Here is a 23,870-nt window from a genome sequence, read left to right on the forward strand (position 1 = left end):
GACTGAACTGCTCGTCTCCCCAGCGCCATCTGAGCCATCCGTCTCCCCAGCGCCATCTGAGCCATCCGTCTCCCCAGCGCCATCTGAGCCATCCGTCTGCCATGAGCCTGCAAAGCCGCCCGTCTGCCATGAGCCTGCAAAGCCGCCCGTCTGCCATGAGCCCACTGAGCCGTCCGCCAGACAGGAGCCGCTAGAGCCGTCCGTCAGACAGGAGCCGCTAGAGCCGTCCGTCAGACAGGATCTGCCAGAGCCGCCAACCAGACAGGATCTGCCAGAGCCGCCAACCAGACAGGAGCAGCCAGATCAGTCAGCCAGCCATGAGCAGCCAGATCAGTCAGCTAGCCATGAGCAGCCAGATCCGTCAGCTAGCCATGAGCAGCCAGATCCGTCAGCTAGCCATGAGCAGCCAGATCCGTCAGCTAGCCATGAGCAGCCAGATCCGTCAGCTAGCCATGAGCAGCCAGATCCGTCAGCTAGCCATGAGCAGCCAGATCCGTCAGCTAGCCATGAGCAGCCAGATCCGTCAGCTAGCCATGAGCAGCCAGATCCGTCAGCTAGCCATGAGCAGCCAGATCCGTCAGCTAGCCATGAGCAGCCAGATCAGTCAGCTAGCCATGAGCAGCCAGATCCGTCAGCCAGCCATGAGCAGCCAGATCCGTCAGCCAGCCATGAGCAGCCAGATCCGTCAGCCAGCCATGAGCAGCCAGATCCGTCAGCCAGCCATGAGCAGCCAGATCCGTCAGCCAGCCATGAGCAGCCAGATCAGTTAGCCAGCCATGAGCAGCCAGATCCGTTAGCCAGCCATGAGCAGCCAGATCTGTCAGCCAGCCATGGGCCGTCCCTCAGTCCGGAGCTGCAGTCCCTCAGTCCGGAGCTGCAGTCCCTCAGTCCGGAGCTGCCATTCCTCAGTCCGGAGCTGCCCCTTACCCTGGAGCTGCCCCTTACCCTGGTGCTGCCCCTTACCCTGGTGCTGCCCCTTACCCTGGTGCTGCCCCTTACCCTGGTACTGCCCCTTATCCTGGTACTGCCCCTGACCCTGGTACTGCCCCTTACCCTGGTACTGGTCCTTAGTCCGGAGCTGTCCCTTAGTCCGGAACTCCCCCTTAATGCAATGGGGTTAATGTGGAGGGGGGTCGTTTGGAGGAAGCCTAGGAGGTGGTTAGGTACTGTGGTGACGTGGGGACTACGACCAGAGCCGGAGCCGCCACCGTGGAGGGGAGCCCACCCAGACCCTCCCCTAGACTGTGTATGGTGCGCCCGGAGTTCGCGCCTCAAGGGGGGGGTTATGTCACGCCCTGGCCTTATTATTCTTTGTTTTCTTTATTATTTTAGTTAGGTCAGGGTGTGACATGGGTAATGTTTATGTTTTGTTGGTTTTGGGTGTTTATTTGGTAAAGGGGTTATGGGGTGTAGTAGATGGTTTTGTGTTGAGTGTATATGTCTAGTGTTGTCTATGTTGGTTAGTTATCTAGGAGAGTCTATGGTTACCTGAATGAGTTCCCAATTAGAGACAGCTGATTTCGGTTGTCTCTGATTGGGAGCCTTATTTAGGGTAGCCATAGGCTCTCATTGGTTGTGGGTAATTGTCTATGTAAGAACGTTAGTAGCCTGTATGTTTGTGCACAACGTTTGTAGCTTCACGGTCGTTTTGTTGTTTTGTTGTTTTGTTAAAGTGTTTTTGTGTCGTGTTCATCTTCGTGTTATAATAAAAGAAGATGGCTTATTTTCCAAAAGCTGCATTTTGGTCCGTTAATCCGCCACACGATCGTGACACCCCTTTTGCTATGAAGCCCCTAAATAAGATCTGGTGCAACCACTTACCTTCAGAAGTCACATAATTAGTTAAAGTCCACCTGTGTGCAATCTGTCACATGATCTCAACATATATACACCTGTTCTGAAAGGCCCAAGAGTCTGCAACACCACTAAGCAAGGGGTACCACCAATCAAGCGGTACCATAAAGACCAAGGAGCTCTCCAAACAGGTCAGGGACAAAGTTGTGGAGAAAAACAGATCAGGGTTGGGTTATAAAAAAATATCCACAACTTTGAACATCGGAGCACCATTAAATCCATTATTAAAAAATGGAAAGAATATGGCACCACAACAAACCTGCCAAGAGAGGGCCGGCCACCAAAACTCACAGACCAGTCAAGGAGGGCATTAATCAGAGGCAACAAAGAGACCAAAGATAACCCTGAAGGAGCTGCAAAGCTCCAAAGCGGAGATTGCAGTATCTGTCCATAGGACCATTTTGAGCCATACACGCCACAGAGCTGGGCTTTACGGAAGAGTGGCCAGAAAATAATCAGCAAACATGTTTGCTGTTCGTCAGAATGCTTGTGGGAGAGTCCCCAAACATATGGAAGAAGGTACTCTGGTCAGATGAGACTAAAATTGAGCTTTTTGACCATCAAGGAAAACGCTATGTCTGGCGCAAACCCAACACCTCCCATCACCCCGAGAACACCATCCCCACAGTGAAGCGTGGTGGTGGCAGCATCATGCTGTGGGGATGTTTTTCATCGGCAGGGACTGGGAAACTGGTCAGAATTGAAGGAATGATGGATGGCGCTAAATACAGGGAAATTCTTGAGGGAAACCTGTTTCAGTCTTCCAGAGATTTGAGACTGGGACGGAGGTTCATCTTCCAGCAGGACAATGACCCTAAGCATACTGCTAAAGCAACACTCGAGTGATTTAAGGGGAAACATTTAAATGTCTTGAATTGGCCTAGTCAAAGCCCAGACCTCAATCCAATTGAGAATCTGTGGTATAAACCTAACGGAACTCATCCAACTTGAAGGAGCTGGAGCAGTTTTGCCTTGAAGAATGGGCAAAAATCCCAGTGGCTAGATGTGCCAAGCTTATAGAGACATACCCCAAGAGACTTGCAGCTGTAATTGCTGCAAAAGGTGTCTCTACAAAGTATTGACTTTGGGGGGGTGAATAGTTATGCATGCTCAAGGTTTCTGTTTTTTTTGTCTTATTTGTTGTTTGTTTCACAATCAAAAATATTTTGCATCTTCAAAGTGGTAGGCATGTTGTGAAAATCAAATTATACAAACCCCCCAAAAATCAATTTTAATTCCAGGTTGTAAGGCAACAAAATAGGAAAAATGCCAAGGGGGTGAATACTTACGCAAGCCACTGTATGGCAGGTTAAACGGATCTGACCTTGGATTTAAAGTCTCAGAGAACATCCATTTAGCACCAGAACTTAATAAAAACAACAACAAGGCCATAAAAAGTGTTAGTGTTTTTATGCGGTGATTCATTTTGGCACAATAACAAGGTAAAATCAGTCTTTAGTGTGTCCCAAATGGAACCCTAATCCGTATGAAGTGCACTCATTTTGACCAGAGCCTATATCTGGTCAAAAGTAGTGCATTAAACAGGGAACGGGGTGCCATTTGGGACACAGCCTTAGTCCGTGCTGTGTGGCAGTAACCCTGGGACATCCATAGATAGAGAGATGGAAAAACACACTGATTTGATCCTCTGGGTCTTCCTCTGTCGTCAATAACATTTCTCCATTTCTCATAATTGCAGTGAGGCGCTGCTCTGCTCTGTTAGTGCTCTCTGAATGTAAAGCAGTAGTGAACAACTATTTATCCTGGCAGCCCTGCTGGTATCTCCTCATCAAGAGTTACTGCACTTTCACTGAACTAGATCGTCATGTGAAGCAGCCTCTTGTTTCTGGTCTTGTCTTGACTGTTAATACGTTGATTCAGTACGCGGGCTGTTCAACTAGGTTGCATTAACAGTGTGCAAGCAGAAATTGTTACGGGTGTTTTGTGGCAGAATCCTCATAATAAAACAGAATAAAACAGACAGCCACCCAGCCAACCAGTCAGCCAGACACACAGCCAACCAGACATCCAGAGTGGTTCAGTACCTTGACATCCTTCAGCCTCCCCTCCATGACAGGGTATTCAGTGACGGCTGTAGAGGGGATGGTTAGCCTCGCCTCACACTGCTGTAACCAGGCCAACAGAGTAGATACTGTCTCCTTATAGAGCACTGGAGGAAGGCTCTCCTGAACTGGAGGGAGAGATACAATAACGGTTATGGGATGGAGGGAGGGAGGGATCGAGAGCTGGATGGATGGATGAATGGATGGATAGATGGAGGGATGGGTGGATGGACGGACAGACAGACATACAAATGGATGGAAATATGGATTCATTAATTGACTGACTGACTGCTTGATGGATCGATTGATTGATTCATCTGATTTGGCAGATCCATTGGGGATGTAAATATAATTTATCCACTAAGATACTGTATGCGTTGCCTGTGAGCAATTGAGTGTGTTGGTGTCCAGGTTCTACCACTTCACTATAATATACTATATACCCACAGCCCTTCTGGCCTGCTATCAGACTCTACCACTTCACTATAATATACTATATACCCACATCCCTTCTGGCCTGCTGTCAGACTCTACCACTTCAATATAATATACTATATACCCACAGCCCTTCTGGCCTGCTATCAGACTCTACCACTTCACTATAATATACTATATACCCACAGTCCTTCTGGCCTGCTGTCAGACTCTACCACTTCAATATAATATACTATAAACCCACAGTCCTTCTGGCCTGCTGTCAGGCTCTACCACTTCACTATAATATACTATATACCCACAGCCCTTCTGGCCTGCTATCAGACTCTACCACTTCACTATAATATACTATATACCCACAGTCCTTCTGGCCTGCTGTCAGACTCTACCACTTCAATATAATATACTATATACCCACATCCCTTCTGGCCTGCTGTCAGGTTCTACCACTTCACTATAATATACTATATACCCACAGCCCTTCTGGCCTGCTATCAGACTCTACCACTTCACTATAATATACTATATACCCACAGTCCTTCTGGCCTGCTGTCAGGCTCTACCACTTCACTATAATATACTATATACCCACAGTCCTTCTGGCCTGCTGTCAGGCTCTACCACTTCACTATAATATACTATATACCCACAGTCCTTCTGGCCTGCTGTCAGACTCTACCACTTCACTATAATATACTATATACCCACAGTCCTTCTGGCCTGCTGTCAGACTCTACCACTTCACTATAATATATTATATACCCACAGTCCTTCTGGCCTGCTGTCAGACTCTACCACTTCACTATAATATACTATATACCCACAGCCCTTCTGGCCTGCTGTCAGACTCTACCACTTCACTATAATATACTATATACTCACAGTCCTTCTGGCCTGCTGTCAGGCTCTACCACCTCACTATAATATACTATATACCCACAGCCCTTCTGGCCTGCTGTCAGGCCCTACCACTTCATTATAATACACTATATACCCACAGTCCTTCTGTCCTGCTGTCAGACTCTACCACTTCACTATAATATACTATATACCCACAGCCCTTCTGGCCTACTGTCAGGCTCTACCACTTCACTATAATATACTATATACCCACAGCCCTTCTGGCCTACTGTCAGGCTCTACCACCTCACTATAATATACTATATACCCACAGCCCTTCTGGCCTACTGTCAGGCCCTACCACTTCACTATAATATACTATATACCCACAGCCCTTCTGGCCTACTGTCAGGCTCTACCACTTCACTATAATATACTACACTGCTCAAAAAAATTAAGGGAACACTTAAACAACACAATGTAACTCCAAGTCAATCACACTTCTGTGAAATCAAACTGTCCACTTAGGAAGCAACACTGATTGACAATAAATTTCACATGCTGTTGTGCAAATGGAATAGACAAAAGGTGGAAATTATAGGCAATTAGCATGACACACCCAATAAAGGAGTGGTTCTGCAGGTGGTGACCACAGACCACTTCTCAGTTCCTATGCCTCCTGGCTGATGTTTTGGTCACTTTTGAATGCTGGCGGTGCTTTCACTCTAGTGGTAGCATGAGACGGAGTCTACAACCCACACAAGTGGCTCAGGTAGTGCAGCTCATCCAGGATGGCACATCAATGCGAGCTGTGGCAAGAAGGTTTGCTGTGTCTGTCAGCGTAGTGTCCAGAGCATGGAGGCGCTACCAGGAGACAGGCCAGTACATAAGGAGACGTGGAGCAAGGAGGAGCACTGCCAGAGCCCTGCAAAATGACCTCCAGCAGGCCACAAATGTGCATGTAAAGAATGCGCAACAGTAGAGGCGCAACAGCGCCTCTTCAACCTCAGGAGGCTGAAGAAATTTGGCTTGTCACCGAAAACACTCACAAACTTTTACAGATGCACAATCGAGAACATCCTGTCGAGCTGTATCACAGCCTGGTACGGCAACTCTCCGCCCACAACCGTAAGGCTCTCCGGAGGTTAGTGCGGTCTTCACAACGCATCACGGGGGCAAACTACCTGCCCTCCAGGACACCTACACCACCCGATGTCACAGGAAGGCCATAAAGATCATCAAGGACAACAACCAACCGAGCCACTGCCGGTTTACCCCGCTTTCATCCAGAAGGCGAGGTCAGTACAGGTGCATCAAAACGGGGACCGAGAGACTGAAAAACAGCTTATATCTCAAGGCCATCAGACTGTTAAACAGCCATCACTAACATTGAGTGGCTGCTGGCAACATACTGACTCAAATCTCTAGCCACTTTAATAATAAAAAATTGGATGTAATAAATGTATCACTAGTCACTTTAAACAATGCCACTTTATGTAATGTTTACATACCCTACATTACTCATCTCATATGTATATACTGTACTCTATACCATCTAGATATTACTGCATGGTCGGAACTAGAAGCACAAGCATTTTGCTACACTCGCATTAACATCTGCTAGCCATGTGTATGTGACCAATAAAATTTGTTTTGATTTGATACAGACACACTTTGTACTTGAAACGTAATGGAGCATACATTAGGCATATTTCTATTCCCTGTGAGTAGAGGACCCATGTGTTAATACACTTTCTATCATTTACCCCTCTGTGTTCATATTACTGCTCTCTGATAAGCCCATTCACACACACACACACACACACACACACACACACACACACACACACACACACACACACACACACACACACACACACACACACACACACACACACACACACACACACACACACACACACACACACACACACAGAGCAGCTGAACCAGCCAGCTCCCTCTCTCCCTCTCTGACATCCACTCTGCATATGGAGATGAGAACAAACCGTCCTGCTGTGTTCTGCTTCCTCCTCTCTAAAATACCCTCCTCTCCTCTAAAACACCCTCCTCTTCTCTAAAATACCCTCCTCTCCTCTAAAACACCCTCCTCTCCTCTAAAATACCCTCCTCTCCTCTAAAACACCCTCCTCTCTAAAATACCCTCCTCTCCTCTAAAATACCCTCCTCTCCTCTAAAACACCCTCCTCTCCTCTAAAATACCCTCCTCTCTAAAATACCCTCCTTTCCTCTAAAACACCCTCCTCTCCTCTAAAACACCCTCCTCTCATTAAATGCCCTCCTCTCCTCTAAAATACCCTCCTCTCCTCTAAAATACCCTCCTCTCCTCTAAAATACCCTCTTCTCCTCTAAAATACCCTCCTCTCCTCTAAAATACCCTCCTCTCCTCTAAAATACCCTCCTCTCCTGTAAAACATCCTCCTCTCCTCTAAAATACCCTACTCTCCTCTCCTCTAACATACCCTCCTCTCTAAAATACCCTCCTCTCCTCTAAAATACCCTCCTCTCCTCTAAAACATCCTCCTCTCCTCTAAAATATCCTCCTCTCCTCTAAAATACCCTCCTCTCCTCTAAAATACCCTCCTCTCCTCTAAAATACCCTCCTCTCTAAAATACCCTCCTCTCCTCTAAAATACCCTCCTCTCTAAAATACCCTCTTCTCCTCTAAAATACCCTCCTCTCCTCTAAAATACCCTCCTCTCCTCTAAAATACCCTCCTCTCCTGTAAAACATCCTCCTCTCCTCTAAAATACCCTACTCTCCTCTCCTCTAACATACCCTCCTCTCTAAAATACCCTCCTCTCCTCTAAAATACCCTCCTCTCCTCTAAAACATCCTCCTCTCCTCTAAAATATCCTCCTCTCCTCTAAAATACCCTCCTCTCCTCTAAAATACCCTCCTCTCCTCTAAAATACCCTCCTCTCTAAAATACCCTCCTCTCCTCTAAAATACCCTCCTCTCTAAAATACCCTCCTCTCCTCTAAAATACCCTCCTCTCCTCTAAAATACCCTCCTCTCTAAAATACCCTCCTCTCCTCTAAAATACCCTCCTCTCTAAAATACCCTCCTCTCCTCTAAAATACCCTCCTCTCCTCTAAAATACCCTCCTCTCCTCTAAAATACCCTCCTCTCCTCTAAAATACCCTCCTCTCCTCTAAAATACCCTCCTCTCCTCTAAAACATCCTACTCTCTAACATTCTCTCCTCTCCTCTAAAACATCCTACTCTCCTCTAAAATACCCTCCTCTCCTCTAAAATACCCCCCTCTCCTCTAAAATACCCTCCTCTCCTCTAAAACATCCTCCTCTCCTCTAAAATACCCTCCTCTCCTCTAAAACATCCTCCTCTTCTCTAAAATACCCTCCTCTCCTCTAAAACATCCTACTCTCCTCTAAAATGCCCTCCTCTCCTCTAAAACATCCTACTCTCCTCTAAAATACCCTCCTCTCCTCTAAAATACCCTCCTCTCTAAAATACCCTCCTCTCCTCTAAAACATCCTACTCTCCTCTAAAATGCCCTCCTCTCCTCTAAAATACCCTCCTCTCCTCTAAAATACCCTCCTCTCTAAAATACCCTCCTCTCCTCTAGAACATCCTACTCTCCTCTAAAATGCCCTCCTCTCCTCTAAAATACCCTCCTCTCCTCTAAAACATCCTACTCTCCTCTAAAATGCCCTCCTCTCCTCTAAAACATCCTACTCTCCTCTAAAATACCCCCCCTCTCCTCTAAAATACCCCCCTCTCCTCTAAAATACCCTCCTATCCTCTAAAACATCCTCCTCTCCTCTAAAATACCCCCCTCTCCTCTAAAACATCCTTCTTTCCCCCTCTCCTCTAAAATACCCTCCTCTCCTCTCCTGTTCTCCTCTAAAACATCCTCCTCTCCTCTAAAACATCCTTCTCTCCTGTTCTCCTCTAAAATATCATCACCTCTAAAATAATCTCCTCCAAAATAATCTCCTCTCCTCTAAAATCTCCACTCCTCTAAAATATCCCCCTCTACTCTAAAATAACCTCTTCTCCTTCTCTCCTCTAAAAAATCCTCCTCCTCTCTAAAATATTATACTCTCCTCTCTCTCTGTCGCACGTGCCACAGCACTTATCTCTCCCAAACCCAAACCCTCACCTATTAACCCCTAACCCTCACCTATTAACCCCTAACCCTCACCTATTAACCCCTAACCCTCACCTATTAACCCCTAACCCTCACCTATTAACCCCTAACCCTCACCTATTAACCCCTAACCCTCACCTATTAACCCCTAACCCTCACCTATTAACCCCTAACCTTCACCTATTAACCCCTAACCCTCACCTATTAACCCCTAACCCTCACCTAGTAACCCCTAACCCTCACCTATTAACCCCTAACCCTCACCTATTAACCCCTAACCTTCACCTATTAACCTCTAACCCTCACCTATTAACCCCTAACCCTCACCTATTAACCCCTAACCCTCACCTATTAACCCCTAACCCTCACCTATTAACCCCTAACCCTCACCTATTAACCCCTAACCTTCACCTGTTAACCCCTAACCCTCACCTGTTAACCCCTAACCCTCACCTATTAACCCCTAACCCTCACCTATTAACCCCTAACCCTCACCTATTAACCCCTAACCTTCACCTGTTAACCCCTAACCCTCACCTGTTAACCCCTAACCCTCACCTGTTAACCCCTAACCCTAACCCTCACCTGTTAACCCCTAACCTTCACCTGTTAACCCCTAACCCTCACCTGTTAACCCCTAACCCTCACCTGTTAACCCCTAACCCTCACCTATTAACCCCTAACCCTCACCTATTAACCCATAACCCTCACCTATTAACCCCTAACCCTCACCTATTAACCCCTAACCTTCACCTGTTAACCCCTAACCCTCACCTATTAACCCCTAACCCTCACCTATTAACCCCTAACCCTCACCTGTTAACCCCTAACCCTCACCTATTAACCCCTAACCTTCACCTGTTAACCCCTAACCCTCACCTATTAACCCCTAACCTTCACCTGTTAACCCCTAACCCTCACCTATTAACCCCTAACCCTCACTTATTAACCCCTAACCTTCACCTGTTAACCCCTAACCCTCACCTGTTAACCCCTAACCCTCACCTATTAACCCCTAACCTTCACCTGTTAACCCCTAACCCTCACCTGTTAACCCCTAACAATCAGAAGTTGACCAGGTGTGGTGTGCTTTTTCTCTTCCCTCATGACCCCTTTCTGTGTTCCTGTGTGTAAGTGCAAGCCTGCATTGTGTTTGTGTCCTGCTCCATATTCTCACCCAGCACCAGCTGTCTCTCTCGGGCCTGGAGCTCATCCAGGACCTGCTGGTGATGCTGTGTGAAGTCAGTGATGTCTGCATCGAAGAAGACAGGAGCATTCTCCTTCTCCCTAAGTGCCTTCAGCTTCTCCTTTAGCAGGTTGACCTGGGGCTCCAGAGAGGAGAAACGAGCTATCTCCTCCTGGGGGGGGGGGGGGGGGGATAGGGGGGAGGAGGAGGAGGGAGGTAGGGAGAGGAGGAGGGGGGGAGAGGAGGAAAGGAGGAGGGGGGGATAGGGAGAGGAGAGGGGAGGAGGAGAGGGTTGGGAGAAGAGGGGAGATGGGAGGGAGGAGGAGAGGAGGAGAGGGTAGGAGAGGGGAAGAGGGAGAGGAGGAGGGGGTTGGGAGAAGAGGTGGGAGAGGGGGGGGGAAGTGGAGGGGGGGAGACGATGAGGAGGGAAGAAGGGGTGAGGGGGAGTGAAAGGGAGAAAAAAGGAGAGAGTGAGACAGAGACAGATCAGCAGAAAGCAAGAGAAAAAAGACAGGAAGAGAGGAAGACAGGAAGAGATGAAGACAGAAACGTTTGACCCAAGTTAAACAATTTAACGGCAATGCTACCAAATACTAATTGAGTGTATGTAAACTTCTGACCCACTGGGAATGTGATGAAAGAAATAAAAGCTGAAATAAATCATTCTCTCTACTATTATTCTTATATTTCACATTCTTAAAATAAAGAAGTGAACCTAACTGACCTAAGACAGGGCATTGTTACTAGGATTAAATGCCAGGAATTGTGAAAAACTGAGTTTAAATGTATTTGGCTAAGGTGTATGTGAACTTCCGACTTCAACTGTATATATAAATAATCAGATTAGGTCTTAGTATCCAAGTCTAATCAATCAGAGGGGGTCTTAGTATCCAAGTCTAATCTATCAGAGGGGGTCTTAGTATCCAAGTCTAATCTATCAGAGGGGGTCTTAGTATCCAAGTCTAATCTATCAGAGGGGGTCTTAGTATCCAAGTCTAATCTATCAGAGGGGGTCTTAGTATCCAAGTCTAATCTATTTGAGGGGTCTTAGTATCCAAGTCTAATCTACCAGAGGGGTCTTAGTATCCAAGTCTAATCTATCAGAGGGGGTCTTAGTATCCAAGTCTAATCTATCAGAGGGGGTCTTAGTATCCAAGTCTAATCTATCAGAGGGGGTCTTAGTATCCAAGTCTAATCTATCAGAGGGGGTCTTAGTATCCAAGTCTAATCTATCAGAGGGGTCTTAGTATCCAAGTCTAATCTATTTGAGGGGTCTTAGTATCCAAGTCTAATCTACCAGAGGGGGTCTTAGTATCCAAGTCTAATCTATCAGAGGGGTCTTAGTATCCAAGTCTAATCTACCAGAGGGGTCTTAGTATCCAAGTCTAATCTATTTTAGGGGGTCTTAGTACCCAAGTCTAATCTACCAGAGGGGGTCTTAGTATCCAAGTCTAATCTATCAGAGGGGGTCTTAGTATCCAAGTCTAATCTATCAGAGGGGTCTTAGTATCCAAGTCTAATCTATTTGAGGGGTCTTAGTATCCAAGTCTAATCTATCAGAGGGGGTCTTAGTATCCAAGTCTAATCTATTTGAGGGGTCTTAGTATCCAAGTCTAATCTATCAGAAGGGGTCTTAGTATCCAAGTCTAATCTATTTGAGGGGTCTTAGTATCCAAGTCTAATCTATTTGAGGGGTCTTAGTATCCACGTCTAATCTATTTGAGGGGTCTTAGTATCCAAGTCTAATCTATCAGAGGGGGTCTTAGTATCCAAGTCTAATCTATTTGAGGGGTCTTAGTATCCACGTCTAATCTATTTGAGGGGTCTTAGTATCCAAGTCTAATCTACCAGAGGGGGTCTTAGTATCCAAGTCTAATATATCAGAGGGGGTCTTAGTATCCAAGTCTAATCTACCAGAGGGGGTCTTAGTATCCAAGTCTAATCTACCAGAGGGGGTCTTAGTATCCAAGTCTAATCTACCAGAGGGGGTCTTAGTATCCAAGTCTAATTTATCAGAGGGGGTCTTAGTATCCAAGTCTAATCTACCAGAGGGGGTCTTAGTATCCAAGTCTAATTTATCAGAGGGGGTCTTAGTATCCAAGTCGAATCTATCAGAGGGGGTCTTAGTATCCAAGTCTAATTTATCAGAGGGGGTCTTAGTATCCAAGTCTAATCTACCAGAGGGGGTCTTAGTATCCAAGTCTAATTTATCAGAGGGGGTCTTAGTATCCAAGTCTAATCTATCAGAGGGGGTCTTAGTATCCAAGTCTAATTTACCAGAGGGGGTCTTAGTATCCAAGTCTAATTTATCAGAGTCGACACAATACATTAACATCTCATTACAGCTTTGTGCTGTTCTGCTGTTGTTATGAGCCATTCATTTCAAAATAGTCAAATGTAGATTTTATTACAATTAAATATTTATGGCAAACATTCCCAGTGGCAATGTGTTTTCTCTGTGGTGAATACAGAACAGAGAATATTGTTGTATGAATACTGAACGACACTGTATGAAGTGTTTCCCCTATGATTTGTTTCAGCAGCGGTGGAAGAGTGTGTGTGGGAGCGGGGGTCTTCCTGGGGACTTCCTATGGGGGGGAGCGGGGGTCTTCCTGGGGTCTTCCTATGGGGGGGGAGGGGTGGGGTCTTCTGACTTACCTAACTAAACAGCTATACAACAGGAGACAGGACAGGACCAACTATGAGCAGTGACTCACCTAACTAAACAGCTATACAACAGGAGACAGGACAGGACCAACTATGAGCAGTGACTCACCTAACTAAACAGCTATACAACAGGAGACAGGACAGGACCAACTATGAGCAGTGACTCACCTAACTAAACAGCTATACAACAGGAGACAGGACAGGACCAACTATGAGCAGTGACTCACCTAACTAAACAGCTATACAACAGGAGACAGGACAGGACCAACTATGAGCAGTGACTCACCTAACTAAACAGCTATACAACAGGAGACAGGACAGGACCAACTATGAGCAGTGACTCACCTAACTAAACAGCTATACAACAGGAGACAGGACAGGACCAACTAACACACTACACAAGAGGTGGTCATCTCTCCTCTTGGAAAGCTACTAGGGATGCAGGTTTTTGCTCCAACCCCACACGTGCACATTTATGTGTGCGTACGTGTGTGTGTGTGTGTGTGTGCGTGTGTACACAGATGAATCAGGTGTGTTAAAATAGAGTTGAAAATAAACCCTGCACTTGACAGACATACAGACGTATAGTCTCTCGCTCTCTCTCTCTCTCTCTCACACAAACACACTGTCCCTTCACACACTCTCTCTCTCGATCAATTCAATTCAATTCAAGGGGCTTAATATGTTAACATGTGTTAACATTGCCAAAGCAAGTGAAGTAGATAATATACAAAAGTGAAATGAACAATAAAAATGAACAGTAAACATTACACATACAGAAGTTCCAAAAGAATAAAGACATTTCAAATGTCATAATGTTTTAACAATGTGCAAATGTTTAAGATTAAAAGGGAAAATAAATAATCATAAATATGGGTTGTATTTACAATGGTGTTTGTTCTTCACTGGTTGCCCTTTTCTTGTGGCAACAGGTCACAAATCTTGCTGCTGTGATGTCACACTGTGGTATTTCACCCAGTAGATATGGGATTTTATCAAAATCGGGTTTGTTATCTAATTCTTTATGGATCTGCGTAATCTGAGGGGAAATATGTGTCTCTAATATGGTCATACATTGGGCAGGAGGTTAGGAAGTGCAGCTCAGTTTCCACCTCATTTTGTGGGCAGTGTGCACATAGCCTGTCTTCTCTTGAGAGCCAGGTCTGTCTACAGCGGCTTTTCTCAATAGCAAGGCTATGCTCACTGAGTCTGTACATAGTCAAAGCTTTCCTTAAGTTTGGGTCAGTCACAGTGGTCAGGTATTCTGCCACTGTGTACTCTCTGTTTAGGGCCAAATAGCATTCTAGCTTGCTCATAAAAAAAAATATATATTTCTAATGTGTCAAGTAATAATCTTTTTATTTTCTCATGATATGGTTGGGTCTAATTGTGTTGCTGTCCTGGGACTGTGGGGTCTGTTTGTGTTTGTGAACAGAGCCCCAGGACCAGCTTGCTTAGGGGACTCTTCTCCAGGTTCATCTCTCTGTAGGTGATGGCTTTGTTATGGAAGGTTTGGGAATCACTTCCTTTTAGGGAGTTATAGAATTTAACGGCTCTTTTCTGGATTTTGATAATTAGTGGGTATCGGCCTAATTCTGCATGCCCTCCCTCCCTCCCTCCCTCCCTCCCTCCCTCCCTCCCTCCCTCCCTCCCTCCCTCCCTCCCTCCACAGACACTACCCCCCCTCCCTCCCTCCCTCCCTCCACAGACACTACCCCCCTCCCTCCCTCCCTCCCTCCCTCCCTCCCTCCCCCCCACTCCTCACTCTGCAGCGCTCCAGTTGATGCTTCAGAGGTTCAGGCTCTGAGGCCGGTGGCTGCTGGACCTTCAGCCAGTTCTCAGAGTTGACTACAGCTTGCTCCAGTTGCTGCCAGAGGTTATAGAAGGCCAGGATCTTGCTCTGGTAGGCCAGCCACTCCAGCCTCTCAGCCAGCAGGGCACAGAACCCATCCCAGCGAGTGTTGAGCTCCTCGGCTGCTTTCTGGATGTCATCAGCCCTCCTACTACCACCCTCTGGAGGGACAGACACAACCGCACAGATGTTACAGTCAATGACTTATCTATCCACCTGTCCGTCAGTCTGTCTGTCTGTCTGTCCGTCTATCTATCTGCAGTGCCTTCAGAAAGTATTCACACCCCTTGACTTATTCAACATTTTGTTGTGTTACAGCCTGAATTCAAAATGGATTAAATAGATTTTTTTATCTCACCCATCTACACACAATACCCCATAATGACATCACAATAGCCCATAATGACATCACAATAGCCCATAATGACATCACAATAGCCCATAATGACATCACAATAGCCCATAATGACAAAGTTAAAACATGTTTTTAGAAATGTTTGCAAATTTCTTAAACATGTAATACAGAAATATCTCATTATCTCACCACTTCTTACAAAACGGACCACTTCTTACACTCTTATCGTCCCAGAATAGGTTCCTTGTTAATCCTTAGGCGCCAATACTGGGATAACACTGTACCATGTAGGAGAGACCTTGTTTCTGTCTTATGGAGCTGCTCCAACCGTCCAGAATACGATTCCACTGAATGTCCCTGGTTGTCCAATGGGAACAGTATCTTGCTGGAATCAGACTCTAACTCAGTAAGTCTGTCAACATCTTCATACATCGTTGTTAGAGGAGCTACGTTCACAAACAGTTGATGAAAAGATGACCAACGTGCTCGACTCCATCTTATAGAAACTTAAATCAGGTGCTGAATCCTCGCATATAATCCAATTAACAGAAATATACAGCACTCCGTTAACTAAACTCACATTGACATATTTTTATTGCCTCAAGAACGTTTGGGGTACGAGCCCTTCTTCAGCATGCAAGGCAATGGCAATCAATGTCACAACAACAAGTTCTCTTCTTCCCTCTTCTAAGTTTATCACAGTGTTTATGAGATATATTGATGGCACGGAGGATGCCGTCCATTACATTTCCGTTTGAGTCCGATAAAGAACATGTTTCCTGTTTGGATGTTTTGGTTAGGCAAGATGTTAATGCCCTACTGAGAAACAGATAGAAGCGCCAGTCATCTCAGCAGTTATCACCTTCATTAAAAACAGCTGACTATACAGCCAACTCCTTCTCATTAGGCGCATGTGTGACTCTGATTCATCATTGGATGTACATGCCAAAGATTTATGTGAACGATTCAAAAAAAGAGGTTATAAAGAAGAATTATTGAGTAAGACAAAGTGGGCGGAAATGCGTTCTGCAACGCCAAAAGAAATCCCTCTCCTCCCTCTGCAACTTTGGTGTCCACCTACCGTCCCATTTCAAGGTCGATCCAGGAAGTAGTTAATAGACATTGGCACATATTACACAGTACCCCAGCTAAGGTAAAGCCTTTGAATCCCCAGAGGTTTTGCTGTAAGAGACCCTCAAATTTCCAGGATTGTTTAGTAAGGTCAGACTTTGTCTATGAAACAATAATTTATGTCTATCAGTTTCCTGACGGCAGTTTCCTTGTCACAACTGTCCACTGTTTCACTATGCCCAGAGGAAGATTCCAGGTAGAATAACATGTAACATGAAATATGTTGTATATGTCCTCAAGTGTTCCGGTCACTTGTATTATGTGGGTGAGAACAAACGTGAACTTACGACAAGGATATGTGAGAATAAGAGCTCTATTCGCCAAACATGACGGAAAAAATCTCCTGTTTCCAGGCATTTCAACAGCCATAATTATGAACTAAGTACCTTCAGTTATATGGGCATTGAATTGTTCTATGGGAGGAGATAGGGATCAATGATTTCTCCAAAGACATACTGGTCACGCATGGCCACTCTTGTCCCAGCATGCCTTAATGAGGAATGTTATTTTTTTGTAGTAGGTTTTTTGTAGTAGGTTATAAAAAGTCCAAACATTTAGGTAATGACATCATAATGCAATTATATTGTGTGTCTATCTTTATTTGATTATCATGTTTCCCCCACAGCTTCCTCTGCTGGGATCTCTTGATTGGGCCAAAACTGACTGTGAATTTAGAATTATGCCCACCTATGTGATCTTGTTTTTGTGACTTTGATTGCTATTGCTTTGCACACTGAAGAAGGGCTCATACCCGAAACATTCGTGCTGCAATAAAAATATGTCAATTGAAGTTTATTTACCGGAGTGCTGTCCTATTTCTTGTCACGTTAGAGGGAATAAATATCGGACCAAGGCGCAGCGGATGTTGAGTTCCACATAATTTAAGAAACTTAGCAAAGACAAAAACAAATAAACAATAAACTAACAACGAACAATGACTACAGAGCACCAACTCAAAACAATATCCCATAAAACACAGGTGGAAAAAATGCTACTTAAATATGATACCCAATTAGAGACAACGATTACCAGCTGCCTCTAATTGGGAATCATACAAAATCACCAACATAGAAAAACAAAACTAGAACCCCACATAGAAATAATAAACTAGACTAACCTCCAGTCACGCCCTGACCTACTCTACCATAGAAAATAAGGTCTCTCTATGGTCAGGACGTGACATTTCTGTTCTTTGGAAAGAAGACTAAACCAGGTTCTCCTCTAGGATTTTGCCTGTGCTTCGCTCCATTCTGTTTTTTTTATCCTAAAAAACTCCCTGGTCCTTGCCGATGACAAGCATACCCATAACATGATGCAGCCACCACCATGCTTGAAATTTGAAGAGAGGTACTCATGGATGTGTTTTTTTTGTTGCAGTTTTACTTTAGTGGTTTATTGCAAACAGGAGGCATATTTTTGAATATTTTTATTCTGTACAGGCTTCCTTCTCTGTCATTTAGGTTAGTATTGTGGAGTAACTACAATGTTGTTGATCCATCCTCAGTTTTCTCCTATCACAGTCATTAAACTCTGTAACTGTTTTAAAGTCACCATTGGCCTCATGGTGAAATCCCTGAGCGGTTTCCTTCCTCTCCGGCAACTGAGTTAGGATGGATGCCTGTATCTTTGTAGTGACTGGGTGTATTGACACACCACCCAAAGTGTAATTAATCCCTGCACCATGCTCAAAGGGATATTCAATGTCTGCTGTTTTATTTTTCATCCACCAATAGGTGCCCTTCTTTGCGAGGCATTGGAAAACCTACCTGGTCTTTGTGGTTGAATTTGTGTTTGAAATTCACTGGTCAACTGAGGGACCTTGCATGTGTGGGGTATAGAGATGAGGAAGTCATTCAAAAATCACGTTAAAAACTATTATTGCACAAGGAGTGAGTCCATGCAACTTATTATGTGATTTCTTAAGCAAATGTTTACTCCTGAACTTATTTAGGCTTGCCATAACAAAGAGGTTGAATACTCTGCTTTTCATTTGAATTGTCTAAACATTTCTAAAAACCTAATTACACTTTGACATTATGGGGTATTGTGTGTAACCAGTGACACAACATCTAAATGTAATCAATTTTAAATTCAGGATGTAACACAACAAAATGTGGAAAAAGTCAAGGGGTGTGAATACTTTCTGAAGGCACTGCAGATAGATCTATCTATCTATCTATCTATCTATCTGTCTGTCTGTCTGTCTGTCTGTCTGTCTGTCTGTCTGTCTGTCTGTCTGTCTGTCTGTCTGTCTGTCTGTCTGTCTGTCTGTCTGTCTGTCTGTCTGTCTGTCTGTCTATCTATCTATCTATCTATCTATCTATCTATCTATCTATCTATCTATCTATCTATCTATCTATCTATCTATTGATCAATCAAGCCCCTGCTTCATCATAACTAGGGCCCTGGGGAGTCAACAATCTGAGCCGATTCAACCTGAACGGTCTGTTCATTCATTTGTAATAACACAGTGTAATCAACAGAGAGAAGACTGAAGTACCCAGTACCACACAGCTTTCACAGACAATCATATGAAATCAATCCTTGTATAACCGGCCCCTCTTTACAAGACAACAGCACATATTAAACCCCGCTGTTGTCAGGTAAACGCCACCATTACACAGGATTGAAATGAAATGTTCAATACAAATCCATACCTTCAGCGTTTCAGTGCAACAACAAGAGAAAGTGAAAACCCTGTTCACAGCACCGATACCTTTGGTGTTCCGGTTGGGTTCAAGTGTTCTTCTATTCAGAACCTCTGACTCGGAGGCAGGGTGAGACAGCAGGCCCGGTCGCTATGCAGTGTCTTCATCCCAAATGGCACCCTATTCCCAATGAAGTGCACTACATTTGACCAGGTCTCCTATGGGCTCTGGTCAAAAGTAGTGCACTACACGTGGAATAGAGTGCCATTTGGGAGGAAGACAATGTTTGTCCTTTATGACTTGTTAACAATGATACAAGGACAGAGGAGAGCAGAGGAGGTGACATGAGACGCAGGGCTCCTCGCCCATGGAGTCTCATAACAAGGGCAGAGACAACGGTTTCTATGGAAACAACGACGAGGGGACAGACGACAGGTAGAGGAGAGTTGCCATGGGGACAGCCGGCGGTGGGTGGGTGTGTGTGTGTGTGTGGCATGGGTGTGTTTCATTTACCGCTCGCCAGCTGATCGAGCAAAGCCTGTGCCGAACGAGTTGCTTCCTGAAGCTTCCGCAACTTCTCTGGCCTCTCCCTCTCTATCGCCTGAGAGAGAGAGAGAGAGAGAGAGAGAGAGAGAGAGAGAGAGAGAGAGAGAGAGAGAGAGAGAGAGAGAGAGAGAGAGAGAAACAGAGACAGAGACAGAGACAGAGAGAGAGACAGAGAGAGAGAGAGACAGAGAGAGAGACAGAGAGAGAGACAGAGCGAGAGACAGAGACAGAGAGAGAGAGAGAGAGAGAGAGAGAGAGAGAGGGATTGGGAGACAGAGAAACAAAGAGGGAGGGAAAAAGTGATACATCATGGCCATAGTGACACTCTGACAGTGTAGTGGTAGTGGCTGAGTAATGAGGTATGGTGCATTTTGGGTAACACTGCATTGTGCAGTGCATTATGGGTAAGGCTGCATGACCTATGACCTCACCAGGACTTTATCGTGGAGCTCCTGTACGCTGCCCTCCTTCCTGGACATGGAGAACTCTGGGCTCTGTAGGATGGCCTTGGAGCGCGTGATGAAACTGTGCAGCTCAGTGAAGTCCATGTCAAACCTGAACACACACAGAACACAAAGTCAATCCATGCGCTGGTATAACGCTCCCAACGTTAGGACAACCTGTTCACCAACTACACCTGCATATATACCTCTTCTTCTATGTCTTCCTCTGTGATCCAGTTGTTTATGGTTGTGCGATTCTCCTACTAAACCTGAAGACACACACTCTGTCTAATTCTCAGTGCTCTACACGACCACACATGACCAGTTACAACAACTGTACCGGACACTGTCTCCACATCACATCCCAAACATCTAAGGCATTCATCTGTACTCGCTAAGATTCACGGCACCAACTGAGAAACTGAACTACTCAATAGTGGTTGACTCAGACTAGAGACATAATCCAAACCTACCTGTTAGTCAGCCTGTCTCAGGCCGGCCAGGGACAAGAGAGAGAGACTAGCTTGAGTACAGAGGGGGAAGGGCCACATAGGTCTCTGGTCAAAACTACTGTACTATGTAGTGCATAGTGTTTCATTTGGTACGTCTCCAGAGACTGGCTGACAACTGGAATATTGTCTATAGGCCCGCAATTCAATCGTTGTAGATAATGGATTTTTCCCGCACGTCACACTACACACTAGACTCAGCATTAAATCAGGATATGCAACGATCAAATTCCTGCTATCGCTCAAAGTCACAATCGAATTCCTGCTATCGCTCAAAGTCACGATCGAATTCCTGCTATCGCTGAAAGTCACGATCGAATTCCTGCTATCGCTGAAAGTCACGATCGAATTCCTGCTATCGCTCAAAGTCACGATCGAATTCCTGCTATCGCTGAAAGTCACGATCGAATTCCTGCTATCGCTCAAAGTCACGATCGAATTCCTGCTATCGCTGAAAGTCACGATCGAATTCCTGCTATCGCTCAAAGTCACGATCGAATTCCTGCTATCGCTCAAAGTCACGATCGAATTCCTGCTATCGCTGAAAGTCACGATCGAATTCCTGCTATCGCTCAAAGTCACGATCGAATTCCTGCTATCGCTCAAAGTCACGATCGAATTCCTGCTATCGCTCAAAGTCACGATCGAATTCCTGCTATCGCTCAAAGTCACGATCGAATTCCTGCTATCGCTCAAAGTCACGATCGAATTCCTGCTATCGCTCAAAGTCACCAAGACTATAATACGTCTACACCCCCTGTTTGGCCACACCCCCTGGTGATTCTGCAGAAAAGTGACTGGAGGAGCCTGCCACCTCACCTTTTCCTGAGCTCTGATTCGACAACAATCTGTCTCTTCTTCTGGGGCGGTGGAGAGGGCAGCGCTGCTTTAGTATTCTTCACCACCACCTTCTCACGCGTCGTCACCTTGGATACGCTCGCCGTCACCGAGTGTGTCAGCTTCGTCTGCGCGGTCTGCACCGTGGTTACAGCCAGCGAGATCTAAAACACACACACACGTGTCAAAGAGCAGGTACACACACAGTGTCAGGACACAAACACACAACATCAGTGTCAGCTCACACACACAGACACACAGTGTCAAGGCACAAACACACACAACATCAGTGTCAGCTCACACACACAGACACACAGTGTCAAGGCACAAACACACACAACATCAGTGTCAGCTCACACACACAGACACACAGTGTCAAGGCACAAACACACACAACATCAGTGTCAGCTCACACACACAGACACACAGGTCAGGACACAAACACACAACATCAGTGTCAGCTCACACACACAGACAGACAGGTCAGGACACAAACACACACAACATCAGTGTCAGCTCACACACACAGACACACAGTGTCAAGGCACAAACACACACAACATCAGTGTCAGCTCACACACACAGACACACAGTGTCAAGGCACAAACACACACAACATCAGTGTCAGCTCACACACACAGACACACAGGTCAGGACACAAACACACAACATCAGTGTCAGCTCACACACACAGACACACAGTGTCAAGGCACAAACACACACAACATCAGTGTCAGCTCACACACACAGACACACAGTGTCAAGGCACAAACACACACAACATCAGTGTCAGCTCACACACACAGACACACAGGTCAGGACACAAACACACAACATCAGTGTCAGCTCACACACACAGACAGACAGGTCAGGACACAAACACACACAACATCAGTGTCAGCTCACACACACAGACACACAGTGTCAAGGCACAAACACACACAACATCAGTGTCAGCTCACACACACAGACACACAGTGTCAAGGCACAAACACACACAACATCAGTGTCAGCTCACACACACAGACACACAGGTCAGGACACAAACACACAACATCAGTGTCAGCTCACACACACAGACACACAGTGTCAAGGCACAAACACACAACATCAGTGTCAGCTCACACACACAGACACACAGGTCAGGACACAAACACACACAACATCAGTGTCAGCTCACACACACAGACAGACAGGTCAGGACACAAACAAACATACACCAGAGATCCAGGGGTTTTGTTTCTATCCTAAAAGTAAGAAAGCAAAAAATTGTTTGTGTACAGCAATATGCCTGGGAGACCTTCTCTCTTGTAGTTGTGCAAAATATATATTTTTTTGCAATTCGTATGCTATGTTACAAATCCAATTGAAACTATGTGTTTAGAATTTGTTGAGCTTAAGATCATGGAGTGCATTTTTAATTCCATTGTACATGACCAAAGTGTGTGGCAAACCTGGGGTCAAGTACTATTTGATATCTCTCATGAACGCTGAGTGTTTGCAACAGCCTGGATGGGTCCCGGATGGGCAAAGTTTGCTGTATTGGAACTATTCTAATGATCCAGAAGGCCCGACAAGCCCAGTCAAGCACAGATAAAATATTTGTTTGAAATTATATCAAATAGTATTTGAACCCAGGTATGGTTTGTTGAATATGAATATGCCCTCACACATTATGGTCAGGGACAAAATAGATGTATGACAGACAGGCTAACAGATTGGTCAAACAGTGATATTGGAGTGTCGTGCTGCCATGGCGACCGTGAGATGTGAGATAGCAGCTGGCTGACTGCTGATGGATGCTAGAGGTGGTTGATTAATAACACTGGGCTCATGAAGACACCACACTACAACTAGGGTCAAATAATATGATTATAATGGGCCTGGAGAGAGAGACATATGATTATAATGGGCCTGGAGAGAGAGACATATGATTAAAATGGACCTGAAGAGAGAGACATGTGATTATAATGGGCCTGGAGAGAGAGACATATGATTATAATGGGCCTGGAGAGAGAGAGAGACATATGATTCTAATGGGCCTGGAGAGAGAGAGAGACATATGATTCTAATGGGCCTGGAGAGAGAGACATATGATTATAATGGGCCTGGAGAGAGAGAGAGAGACATATGATCATAATGGGCCTGGAGAGAGAGAGAGACATATGATTATAATGGGCCTGGAGAGAGAGACGTATGATTATAATGGGCCTGGAGAGAGAGAGACGTATGATTATAATGGGCCTGGAGAGAGAGAGACATATGATCATAATGGGCCTGGAGAGAGAGACATATTATTATAATGGGCCTGGAGAGAGAGAGACATATGATTATAATGGGCCTGGAGAGAGAGACATATGATTATAATGGGC

General features: G+C 45.3%; 1 protein-coding gene across 1 annotated transcript in view; it reads right to left on the reverse strand.

Moving 5' to 3' along the window:
* The window catches only part of LOC129842429 (dystrophin-like), a gene marked incomplete at both ends in the record, with an annotated part of 185,041 nt that overhangs the window by 96,593 nt on the left and 64,578 nt on the right, over positions 1-23,870 (reverse strand). Inside the window, 6 exon segments of the mRNA XM_055910991.1 lie at positions 3,900-4,045; positions 10,502-10,682; positions 14,943-15,190; positions 19,677-19,764; positions 20,141-20,264; positions 21,481-21,662. Coding sequence (XP_055766966.1) covers positions 3,900-4,045; positions 10,502-10,682; positions 14,943-15,190; positions 19,677-19,764; positions 20,141-20,264; positions 21,481-21,662 — 969 coding nt within the window.

Source organism: Salvelinus fontinalis, unplaced genomic scaffold (genome assembly GCF_029448725.1).
Source record: "Salvelinus fontinalis isolate EN_2023a unplaced genomic scaffold, ASM2944872v1 scaffold_0040, whole genome shotgun sequence".
Lineage (NCBI taxonomy): Eukaryota > Metazoa > Chordata > Actinopteri > Salmoniformes > Salmonidae > Salvelinus > Salvelinus fontinalis.